The sequence below is a fragment of the Ostrinia furnacalis genome, unplaced genomic scaffold (assembly GCF_004193835.3).
Source record: "Ostrinia furnacalis isolate ACB-3 unplaced genomic scaffold, ASM419383v2 OfSCF2804, whole genome shotgun sequence".
Lineage (NCBI taxonomy): Eukaryota > Metazoa > Arthropoda > Insecta > Lepidoptera > Crambidae > Ostrinia > Ostrinia furnacalis.
This window is the reverse complement of record NW_021133043.1, coordinates 208,249-220,482: the sequence shown is the minus strand read 5'-3', so window position 1 is coordinate 220,482 and position 12,234 is coordinate 208,249. Positions and strand designations below refer to the sequence as shown.

The 12,234-nt window shown below is 42.2% G+C and overlaps 1 protein-coding gene across 3 annotated transcripts in view; it reads right to left on the bottom strand.

Moving 5' to 3' along the window:
* Positions 1-54: 54 nt before the first annotated feature.
* The window catches only part of Tua2 (alpha-tubulin), a 37,800-nt gene continuing 25,620 nt past the window's right edge, over positions 55-12,234 (bottom strand). The window contains exons 1-8 of one of the 3 annotated variants that reach the window (XM_028309576.1): positions 7,778-7,834; positions 7,516-7,688; positions 6,586-6,714; positions 5,908-6,078; positions 4,507-4,710; positions 2,839-2,894; positions 2,213-2,422; positions 55-1,253 (exon numbers count right to left, since the gene is read on the bottom strand). In XM_028309576.1, the coding sequence (XP_028165377.1) occupies positions 1,070-1,253; positions 2,213-2,422; positions 2,839-2,894; positions 4,507-4,710; positions 5,908-6,078; positions 6,586-6,654 (894 nt within the window). In that variant the 5' untranslated portion in view covers positions 6,655-6,714; positions 7,516-7,688; positions 7,778-7,834 and the 3' untranslated portion in view covers positions 55-1,069. Of the gene's footprint in view, positions 1,254-2,212; positions 2,423-2,838; positions 2,895-4,506; positions 4,711-5,907; positions 6,079-6,585; positions 6,715-7,172; positions 7,325-7,515; positions 7,689-7,777; positions 7,835-12,234 lie in introns of those variants that run through there. The other 2 variants (XM_028309574.1, XM_028309575.1) reach the window with 2 other exon arrangements.

Below are 12,234 nucleotides of genomic sequence, written 5' to 3'. Positions count from 1 at the left end.
TTTAATCAAAATAAAACCAAAAATTGTTACGTGTAAAAATGTATTGTGCACTAAAATTAAATTATCCTCTAACATACAAAATTACGTCTTCATACGAAGCACAATAAAATAAAATCTCAATAAGTTAAGTTCATATTACAAGAGGCCTTAAATTACGAATGTTAGATTATTATCACGAATTTTATAATTAATAAATGCAACAAACCAATTCACTGTTACAGACGCAAACTTTGCATTTCAGTTGTGAAAGTTATTTTCCAAAAGTTTGTACTGTTAGCAACCTCATACACGTTCAAACTCACATATTTCTTAAAATTAATTTTACTACCCGCTTACGTAAGTAATTGGACTGAAAACTTATCTGTGCCTCTCTTTCTTTCAGTGTAACGAGTGAGCAAGAAGAACAGCTCTGATTTGCACTCCCATTATTTACTGCACGGGTTTACAATAAAGGTAGCTTGGAATTGATCCAATCGATCTTCTAAAAGTGATAAAATAATTCAATGATTCGAGTTGACCAATTTTACAGTTATTATTAAGGTATACGCACCAGTAACTATTATAACTAGCAAATTACGGCATGGCCTTACGACACGACGCGTGTCAGTTTGTGGAGAACGCAACGTTTTAGGGGTGCTATACATAGCTGACTAATCCGCACAGGGTGGTATTGTGTAGGTAGAGTATACATACAGGCCATTGGGAAGGCTTCAAAGTTCAACATAACTGTCGAATCAAATCTGCCGAACCACTTATATGCCCTCAATCCATAGAATCTCAGATTGATCTGGGTGGATCCTGTAAAACTTTGTTGGAGACTACAGTTCGGCTCCACAGTAGATAAAAGTCCTCGAGAAGTTCGTTGAGACCAGTTTTCCGTGGTAGTTTAGCTCCACCATTAGATGAATGGGATCAGACGTTCTTTTTTCGTGGAGCCCTCAGAAATTCTTTGTCCATTTTGACTCAGACCAGATTTGCCAAAGTTTTCCGTATTCCATGTCCATTTCAATCCTTGATGTCGTTTAGCAGTTGTACTCGTATAGCACGCCTCAACGCATATATCCCGCGTTTAGTACTCGTTCTCCTCGTCGAGTTCTCCCTCCGTGGAATCAACGCCGACTTCCTCGTAGTCCTTCTCCAGAGCCGCCAAGTCCTCACGGGCCTCCGAGAACTCTCCCTCCTCCATACCCTCGCCGACATACCAGTGGACGAAGGCACGCTTCGCGTACATCAGGTCGAATTTGTGGTCCAGTCTGGGGATTGAAAGAGCTGGTTTAATAAACTTGTTTGCGTATGTCACGCGTTATATTATAAACTGACGGAGTTCACAATTTCACGTTGACACAGGTACAAAAGTTTAGGAATTTTTGTCGATAGCTGACTGTCTAAGCTTCAACCACACCAACGCGTGCAGATCGCCATCGCCGGCGCGATCATAGGCCAATGACAAGTAATAAATAATAATAATAATAAATAAATAAATATTTTTGGACAATCTCACACAGCGCCATCTAGCCCCAAAGTAAGAAATTAATATGCTTGTGTTATGGGTGCTAGCTTAACGGATATACTACTTATATACTTTTTTTTTTAAATACATACATATTATACATAGTAACACCCAGACCCGTCACAGAAATTAAAATTCATCATTTCAATTTCTGCCCGGCCGGGAATCGAACCCGGGACCTCTCGGCATAGCAGTCCGTTCTGAACCACTACACCAAACGGCCGACAAAGTCGCGCGACCCATGACAGTCCGCGCGACCTGTCATTGGGCTATGATCGCGCCGTAATCGCACCGGTGATGGCGATCTGCACGCGTTGGTGTGGTTGAAGCATTATAGCATCCACAAGAAATTTAATGAAAGAGTATATTAGGAGGAGTCCAAAGTATAATAACGGCTAGATTACGTTAAATCACAAGAAACTTCATTAATAATTTTAGGTACCTTTCACTTAAAAAAGAGCTCTAGTTAGTTAGGCGGTTATCACACTGCGCCGCGCTCCGCCGCGGAGCGCGTGATTTCATATAAAAAATCGCGCGCGGACGCGTTGTCAGTGTGAAGTGCCGCGCGTGTTTTCTATACAAACTGAGGTACTTGCATACAATGATTAAATCTGTCGCCCCGCGCTCCGTGACGGAGCGCGGCGCAGTGTGATAACCGCCTTACTCAAAAATCCTCTACATAAATGACGAAAGTGTACCAACCTAGCCCAAGCCTCGGCGATGGCGGTGGTATTGGACAGCATGCAGACGGCGCGCTGCACCTTGGCCAGGTCGCCGCCCGGCACCACGGTGGGCGGCTGGTAATTGATGCCCACCTTGAAGCCTGTCGGGCACCAGTCCACGAATTGGATGGTGCGCTTCGTCTTGATGGTCGCGATGGCTGCGTTTACGTCCTTGGGCACTACGTCGCCTCTGTAAAGTTATGTTATTTATGAAAGAGACAGTTGATATAACAATAGATCAGGGGTAGCCAACCGGTCGATCGCGGTCGTGAAACTGTGCTGTTTCATTTAAGATTTCAAGAAGTATGTAAGTGATAGATCACCCAGGGTTTCGTTAGTAAACAGTAGATCATAATGTCTAATCAAGTTGGCCACCCCTGCAATAGATGAATCGTGACAACGAGACGAGAACAATTTAGGGACAATTTATTTTTATACTTATACAACGAGAAGAGTTACTTGCTTGGAATAAGCTCTCCTAAATGGCTAAGTGATTTGGTTAAAATCTCACAGATTTGATTTCACTCGTCGTACACAACTCGTACCTTATTTTGATAGAGATTAGTAAAGCTTTAGCAATTAATGCCATGATGAGTATGATCCTACCTGTACAACATGCAGCAAGCCATGTATTTTCCGTGGCGCGGGTCGCATTTCACCATCTGAAACAGAAAAATGTTGTAGTGATTCCTTAATTGGAAGAGATGGGAATGAAATTTTAACTCTATCCCCATTAAAACAGGGTATTTAGAATCTGAACGTATGCTCACATTACGAAATAATACTGTCCCTTCATTTCAGCTTTCAAGGATCAATTAAACAGTGCTGGTTGTTGACACGATTTTATGTATATCCCATGCTGACCTGGTTAGCCGGCTCGAAGCAGGCATTGGTGATCTCAGCAACCATCAGCTGCTCGTGGTAGGCCTTCTCTGCCGAGATGACGGGCGCGTACCTACGTACCCAGGGGAAACCTTATTATACGTGTAATGTCTCATGCTGACCTGGTTAGCGGGCTCGAAGCAGGCGTTGGTGATCTCAGCAAACGTCAACTGCTCGTGGTAGGCTTTCTCGGCCGAGATGACTGGCGCGTATGTAGCCAGTGAGAACTTTATTATACGTGTAATGTCTTATGCTGACCTGGTTAGCAGGCTCGAAGCAGGCATTGGTGATTTCAGCAACCGTCAGCTGCTCGTGGTAGGCCTTCTAGGCCGAGATGATGGGCGCGTATGTAGCCAGCGGGAATTTTATTATACGTGTAAAGGCCTATTCAAACCTGAGCGATATTCGCTGCCGCTGTGGGTAGAGGTACATACCGCGCGGGTTTCGCTCAGGTATTTAGTATCAAGTGTCGCGGCTAGAGCGACCTGAGCGATATTCGCTGCCGCTGTGGGTAGAGGTACACACCACGCGGGTTTCATATACTATTACATACCGCTTAGGTCTGAACAGTATTATTACCGCATGCCCACTGGGTATTCTCTGCCGCAGACGGTAGCGAATACCGCTTAGGTCTGAATAGGCCTTAATGTATCATGCTGACCTGGTTAGCGGGCTCGAAGCAGGCATTGGTGATCTCAGCAACCGTCAGCTGTTCATGGTAGGCCTTCTCTGCCAAGATGACGGGCGCATATGTAGCCAGCGGGAATTTTATTATACGTGTAAAGGCCTATTCAAACCTGAGCGATATTCGCTGCCGCTGTGGGTAGAGGTACATACCGCGCGGGTTTTGCTCAGGTATTTAGTATCAAGTATCGCGGCTAGAGCGACCTGAGCGATATTCGCTGCCGCTGTGGGTAGAGGTACATACCACGCGGGTTTCATATACTATTACATACCGCTTAGGTCTGAACAGTATTATTGCCGCATGCCCACTGGGTATTCTCTGCCGCAGACGGTAGCGAATACGCCTTAGGTCTGAATAGGCCTTAATGTCTCATGCTGACCTGGTTAGCAGGCTCGAAGCAGGCGTTGGTGATCTCAGCGACCGTCAGCTGCTCGTGGTAGGCCTTCTCGGCCGAGATAACGGGCGCGTACGTACCCAGGGCGAACTTCATTATACGTGTAATTACGGGACTATTCCCACCTCTCGTTCCCACCACTGCAACTCCTGTGTAGCCAGGATCTACAGCTTGACCGCCACAAAAACCCAACCAATGAAGGTCAAGTTTGTCCCGGGGGAAAGTTAAACTGTCATTGGACCCGCAACGAAATTAATCAGAAGAACATAGGAGGAGTTCAAATATATGTATACGTGTAATGTCTGATGCTGACCTGGTTAGCGGGCTCGAAGCAGGCGTTGGTGATCTCAGCAACCGTCAGCTGCTCGTGGTAGGCCTTCTCCGCCGAGATGACTGGCGCATATGTAGCCAGCGGGAAGTGGATGCGCGGGTACGGCACCAAGTTGGTCTGGAACTCGGTTAGGTCCACATTGAGAGCGCCGTCGAAGCGCAGCGAGGCTGTGATGGAGGATACGATCTGAAAGGTGAGAGGAACAAAGTTATTAATTGTATTAAGGTAAATGAATGTTTTTTTTTATGTTATGTTTAAATGTTATGTGAGGCTAACTAACTATAATGTATTATCCTTTTTAAAAGCTCTTAAAGGGCATCGGGATCCAAGGTTTTAAATGGGTTGTCTCCTCTCACACTGCTCTTCGTTCACCTTTCTTTCATGTTCGCAAAATAAATATATTTGATTTGATTTGATTTGCAGTACAAAAACCATTTCAATGTCTCCAGCAGTTTAAATTCACCACTCTCTTTTTAGATAGGTACTGTGCGACATCAATTGTTTTGTGTGGCTGAGTATTTGCCGCCTTCTACCGAATTGCCATCGATACGATACGACGAGGAATTTTTATTCCATTCTATTATCCCTATTTTCATATTATGGGTGATGTTACGCAGCGTTGCGCTCCATCAAACTGCAAAATGAAGTGTGAGACCGTCAGGACCGTCATTATCAGAAATTTATCACTTAAGGTAATATTTTTTACAGATAAAAGGTACCTCAGTCCCTCCGTACACTAGCGCACTGATTCACGCTCCGCCAGCGTAGGTATCAATAAATCATAGCATTGCTTCAAAAAAATAATTCTAATTACGCAATTGATACGCTTATTAAAAGTAATAGGTGAGTTATGTAATCATAATTCATTTTTATGGCCGAAGCTTTTGTTTATTGCCGACTTGGTAAAGCATAAAGTGTGACGGTATTGACCAACACATCATAGAGTGATGATGGCAACTGAAAAGAAGTCTTAGCAACTGAAATGCAGGTGTGCTTGTGAAATGTAAGGCGCACCATACAGTGGGGAGATAATACACATGGACTATGCTCAGTAACGAACAATGGGAGTGGGTATCCAGCAGTGGACTGTCGTTCCAGCTACGGCTACCTTATCATAAAGCCTTTCGCCAGCTTAGATTGTAAACCTACCAGCGTCATAGTAATCATCATCATTTCAGTCATAGGACGTCCACTGCTCAGTATAGGCCTCCCTGAATGACTTCCACATTGACAGGTTGTTGGCAGCGGCCTGCATCCAGCGCCTTTCCGCTACTTTTATTAGGTCGTCGGTCTACCGTTCTAAATTTGGCAGGATACACTGTCCACTGACAAGATACACTGATACTGCTCCTTCATAAGTAGGAATTCCTTATCGTATCATACCTGTCCAATAAGCCGGTTGAGGTTGGTGTAGGTAGGGCGCTCGATGTCGAGGTTGCGGCGGCAGATGTCGTAGATGGCCTCGTTGTCCACCATGAAGGCGCAGTCCGAGTGCTCCAGGGTCGTGTGCGTGGTCAGGATCGAGTTGTACGGCTCCACCACCGCTGTTGACACCTGGAGACAAATAGAGAAGTAAACATACAGTCTAATAAGATTACCTAAGCTACATCTCGCAAACTTCAAAAGTAAAGTCTAGGTCATTTGAAAAAACTCTTGACGAGAGCCTCATGGTCTCTCTTTATGAAAAGGTAAGTATGACGTGGGTTATTTTAGTGTCATTATAAAATTAAATATTAAGATCGTTTCATCCACGAAAACGCGCCCCACCAATTTCTGGTCGAGGGAAGCGCGGGGTGCGGGTAGTTTGATCCGAGCAATCCGAGCGTCATTATTGTAGTGTGCGTGTGCACTCATTGATAATTTAGCGTGTACCGATAACACTCTAACATTAGCGGAAGAATGGTGGGGCGCGTCTTCGTGGGTGAATCGATCTATGTATATTTATCTGTAGAAATGAATGTGGTACTTATGAAAAACCATTTTTTACGGGCTAAGTCAGACACTTAATCAACACTGCCATGATTTGAACTTAGATTTGAAGAATAGTCGTCGATTTATTACCTGTGGTGCGGGGTAGATGGAGAACTCGAGCTTTGACTTCTTGCCGTAGTCCACGGACAGGCGCTCCATCAGCAGCGACGTGAAGCCGGAGCCGGTGCCGCCTCCGAACGAGTGGAACACCAGGAAGCCCTGGATGAAGAAGAATAATTAATAGGTAACAGATTATGCGAGATGTCAAGGCCTGGAGCCGATTCTCGAACGGGATTCCAATTCGTTACGCTGTGTTTCTACCAGAGCTTTCACCTCGACTCGGTAAATGAAGTGATTCTATTGGTTCTTTACAAACACATCCCTCGCTACGCATCCTCGCATATCTCTGGTGGAAACGCAGCCTGCATTTGGATGCGGGCAGCGCAGGACCGGTCTTTGTGGAAATCTTTGCGGGAGACATTTGTCTAGCAGTCGACGTCATTTGGCTGAAACGAACCTGAAGGCCGGTGCACTGGTCGGCCAGCTTCCTGATCCGGTCCAGCACGACGTCCACGATCTCCTTGCCGATGGTGTAGTGGCCGCGTCCTCCTTGCCAATGACAAGCTGTTCCGGGCGGAACACTGGCGGCACGGGGTCTCACAGAACACATCTCGTACCTGCAGGCCGGTGCACTGGTCGGCCAGCTTCCTGATGCGGTCCAGCACGACATCCACGATCTCCTTGCCGATGGTGTAGTGCCCGCGAGCGTAGTTGTTGGCCGCGTCCTCCTTGCCAGTGATAAGCTGTTCCGGGCGGAACACTGGCGGCACGGGGCGGTCTCACAGAACACATCTCAGTACCTGCAGGCCGGTGCACTGGTCGGCCTTCTTCCTGATCCGGTCCAGCACGACGTCCACGATCTCCTTGCCGATGGTGTAGTGGCCGCGTCCTCCTTGCCAATGACAAGTTGTTCCGGGCGGAACACTGGCGGCACGGGATCTCACAGAACACATCTCGTACCTGCAGGCCGGTGCACTGGTCGGCCAGCTTCCTGATGCGGTCCAGCACGACGTCCACGATCTCCTTGCCGATGGTGTAGTGGCCGCGCGCATAGTTATTGGCCGCGTCCTCCTTGCCAGTGATAAGCTGTTCTGGGTGAAACAGCTGCCGGTACGTGCCGGTTCGGACCTCGTCTGTGGGCAAAAGGTGGTATTAAGAAGGTGAGAATTGAAAAACATTTAGTTCAGATGTGAAATTGTGAACCAAGAAGTCGCTTAGGTACATCGATTGTTTAAAAAAATAACGGAAACTTCAAAATTGATTAGGCTCCTACGGGCACTTAACCACCTAATCAATACCTCAATGAAATATTAGCAGATAAATTAAAAATTATTGAAATTATCTCGTATTATTAGGTCACCCAAGGCACAAAACCCAAGGTCTACCTACATTACCGTTTGGATAAACCACCTCTATTTTGTGACAATGAAGCACGCGTGACGGTAATGTTCGAAAACGAGATGACATTATTTTTTGCTCTACCCGCATTTTAGTCACTTTTTCTCTTGCTGCGCCATTTATTATGGTGAAGTCCAAAGACTACTATTATGTGAAGTCGCGGAAACAAGACGTAGTTATTGATATTGTGTGTTGTATTTTAACAGTGAAAGTGATGTGATGTTAAAGTGAGTGTTCTGGAGTTGGACCGCAATGGAGCTGGATCGCAGATAAATCCACGTAAGTATCTTTAGTCTTTATTCTTTTGTTTTATTTCAACACAACACATTTCTATTTCTGAAATCCTTATTTCATGATTTGTGCATTTTGCTGTTGAAGTCAGTTCAATATTCTCGTTACTTCTATCTTAAATATGCAATTAGCCGTATTGCGTAAGGCGAAGAAAGCAATGAAGCATCGAGATAGCGCGAGTGTCCGGCAGATGCGCCCGCGCACTTGAGGCAATTGAAGCGGCGGGATTCCAAGGTTTTAAGATAATAACGAATGCTGTGAGTGACAGGGCTACATAAATATCTTTTTGGTCGAGTTTGAGACAAGAAAAGAAGGTTTCCACTCTTTGTTTTTCGGTCCTCCTTGTAAATACACTCGTATTTTTATTCACAAACATTACTATGAGATCTCACAGTGCGCGTGGACGCACAGGGATACACGAACCAATCACAGAGCTCTATTCAACGCTGTGCGTTCGATTTGCTGCTTTGTGAATACGGCCGGTAGTGTCGTCGCAAAAACAGTTTTAGACGATTTCGAACTAAAGTGACCCTCATATTTGAAATGTTAGGCAGCGTAGTGTTGATGTTGATTGATTGATTCCACAACATCAACCCTATATTGAAGAAGTAGAGTTCAAAATCCGTTTTATTTTTTGACTGACTGCTGATGCTGATGTTGTACTTAGCTCGACTACAACAGAAACAGATTTTATTGTTGGTAGGAATGAAACGAGTACCTATTGATATAAAAGGCAATAAAAACCCATTTGCCCCAAAAATAAAAAGCTTTTCACACTAAAGTTCTGTGACATCCCGGTAACCTTAACGAATACCCTACCACAGGAAGCTTTGTAAACGCTTCATAAACGGAGTTTCAAGTCCAACAATCGTTTATTTACTTAAGTGAAACCTTAATACGGTTTACGTAAAATCCAATATCCAAAGCTTTTCGCAGTCCGCGGAATCACGAACACAAAGAGTGATGGTATCAATTTGAAGGAAGAAAGCTTTTAGCACTAAATTCTTTTAGCAGTTAAGTAGTGTTATTTCAAAAACGTATTGGTTTTTTCTGGTGTAAGAAATCTTAAAAGGACAAGCGTGAATTTATTTCATTTTATTATCAGCATATTTAAAAGGTTGTAAAATTGCAAAGATTTAAATGAACTTTCTTATAGCGTGTTCCAACCATAATCATATTGCTTAAGTTCGCTAAAGAATCACGATTCACAACGTAAAAAGATATTATATTTTATTTTATTCATGCATTGCCAGTGTGTATTATTTAGATTTAATATGATACGTTATTGCGGATATGTCAGATTATAATTAAAATTACCACTTTTTATTCCCGCAAAACGGGTGTGTAGATATCCACTTTTCAACTTTTTCATTACCTACAGTAAAAACATATTTTTCATACTCGTACGTCATGCTTTGCTAAACCGTTTCATGGTGAATAGGAAATCAGTCATTTGCATGGAATTAATTATTATAGAAATATCGCTTACATGTCGCATTAAATTAAAACCTATAAAAAGAACAAATATAATAACAAAGGGTTTGGAAAGCTACCTAATGAAAATTGTGCTTAGCAAAAATTCTAAAAGGATAAACATTCTTAACTAAAATCAAGGAATATACTTATTTAATTTCAAAGATACCTTATGATTTACTGGTTCCATGCCCTGCTAATTTTGGAGAACTTGATTATCCAGAAATCAATTAGTAGGTACCTAGTCAGATACTAGATTTCTTCTATCTCTACATTATGTAATGATAAAGAAAAACTATAGGAAAATTTTATTAGCTGGTCGGTATCGTATTCGTATCTAATAAAAAAGAGAATCCGGGATAGGATCTAGTATCACGTATTGACTATCAAGGCTACGTTCACATCGGCGGTAGCGGGATGGGTGGCCGAGCGTGACGGGAGTGTTGCCATATGCAGATTTAGATGTTACTTGCAACACTGAGTAGTGTCTACTACACTAGTGTTGCTAAAGTCGGCCAATCACAGCTGGAACGAGCTTCATTACTTAGTCACAGCATTTTTTTCTGGCCATCTGCGATGAGTAATGAATTCCTAGGCAGTTGTCAGCGCTGCTTGTTTGAATTTGTCATAGGATGAAATTATTGTTTGTACCTACAAACTGATGCAAAAGAAAATACCTACTTTGCTTTGAGTATCTTGTTTAGAAAGAAAGAAAGAAAGAAAAGTATTTATTCGATGCAAGTACAAAATAAAATAACAAATAGATATAATAAAACCAAACAGTAAGGTAATGCACCAAAATGGCATTATTCTGCTCAGTATTCTTCGTAACTCCATTATTAAATAAATAAGGTATTGGACACATTCGTACCTATTGTAGTAGAGTTAATAAACAAGTTTCTACAATAAATAATTCTAAACATCAAATCTCTTCTCAACTAAAATTAAGTAAAATGTTGCCGTTTCTGACGATTACAAAACATGCATTTCTTAAAACTGCAAACTAAGCGCACAAATGCACACATCTGGGCAAAATGAATTTCAACGAATCGTGAACTCGCCGCGGTCTCTGGTGTGCCTTGATTTGTTTTAGCCTTTCCAAGAACTGTATTACTTCAAGACGTAGCAATAAAAATAAAGATGATTAATATGATTATACCTTCTATAACAGTAGCCAGGTTTAAAATTACTGCATCATTTGACTTCATTTGAGTCATCTGCTTTAAATACATAAAGATCTGATGAAATTTCCAAAATAAAATGAGTAGCAAATATTACCATCTGCAAAAGCAATGATTGCACTATGCTGCGACAGATGACACTTTGTTTAAAATCCATCAGATTATGAATAAAAACAATTAGTCATTGTAGCCTCATAGTACCTTTCGCCCCAGGTGACCTTATGGATGTTTAATTAGTAGGCATTTTTCGTTAATTTCGATTGTTTTTGTACGAAAAACAATTCGTGTTACAGAACTTGTGGGTAATTTTGTTATGATACGATCTAATAATGCTGCCTACAACTAGTGAAACATAAGCTACATTCTCCATTAGCCACTCGGCACATCGACACGACAATCAAGATCGGCAGTCCATCTAATAGCTTGAACCAATGTTCGGTAAACTCGACAACATGTAAAGTTATGACCACACTAAATTATAATTGTAGTACTCGTATGTAGGTACCTACTTAGCTATGTAGACGTGTTACATTTAAAGTTGTTTCTGTAGAGTTTACGGGAATACTCTATCTACTTTGTATGTAAACATTTGTTTGACGTTAGCACTTTTGTAAAGAACCACATCATTTTCATTTCAACCACAGGACTTTCCACTGTTCCTCCCCCAATGATTTCTAGATTTTTATTAACCAACTTTTTAAAATTAAAATTGTTAATGTTTTATTTTACTTTAATACCAGTGAAGCGTTAGAGTGAATGCTGAATTTAGAATTTAAACATTTCCAACCAATATTATGTCTGTCGAGATTTTAGGATTATTGGCTATTAATCAAATTTTTGGATGTGGTACAGCCCTAACCATGTAACTACATATTCGGTAGAATGTAATATGTTTCGGAGTGTTGGCCGTAATGACAGGTTGTTCCGAGTTCAACAACCGGCAGACTAAAACGAACCAGTGTTCGTTTTAACCGTGATTCGAAGAGTTAATCTAACCGTGGGTTTATTATAGCACTTGTAGGTATCGGAATTAATATCGTCAATATTCCTCATGAAATAGTAATCGTTGCCATTGGATCTTAAACTTTATATCAAATTTAGCCGTCTCTTTTGTGTGTATTTCTTTCCTTTATTATTTTTTATTTATTAATTTGGTCCACAAACAGATTCACAATGTGCATTCTTACAAAAACTCATTTTATTTTTGCAAGTAGGCTTTTAAAAAACACTTTTCAACGTCCCAGTATTAACCCTGCTTCGGAACAATGAATGGGCCAGTTTTGTGTGGTATAAGAGCAACAATCTAAACTCTGACTATCCCTTCCTCATTAATAGC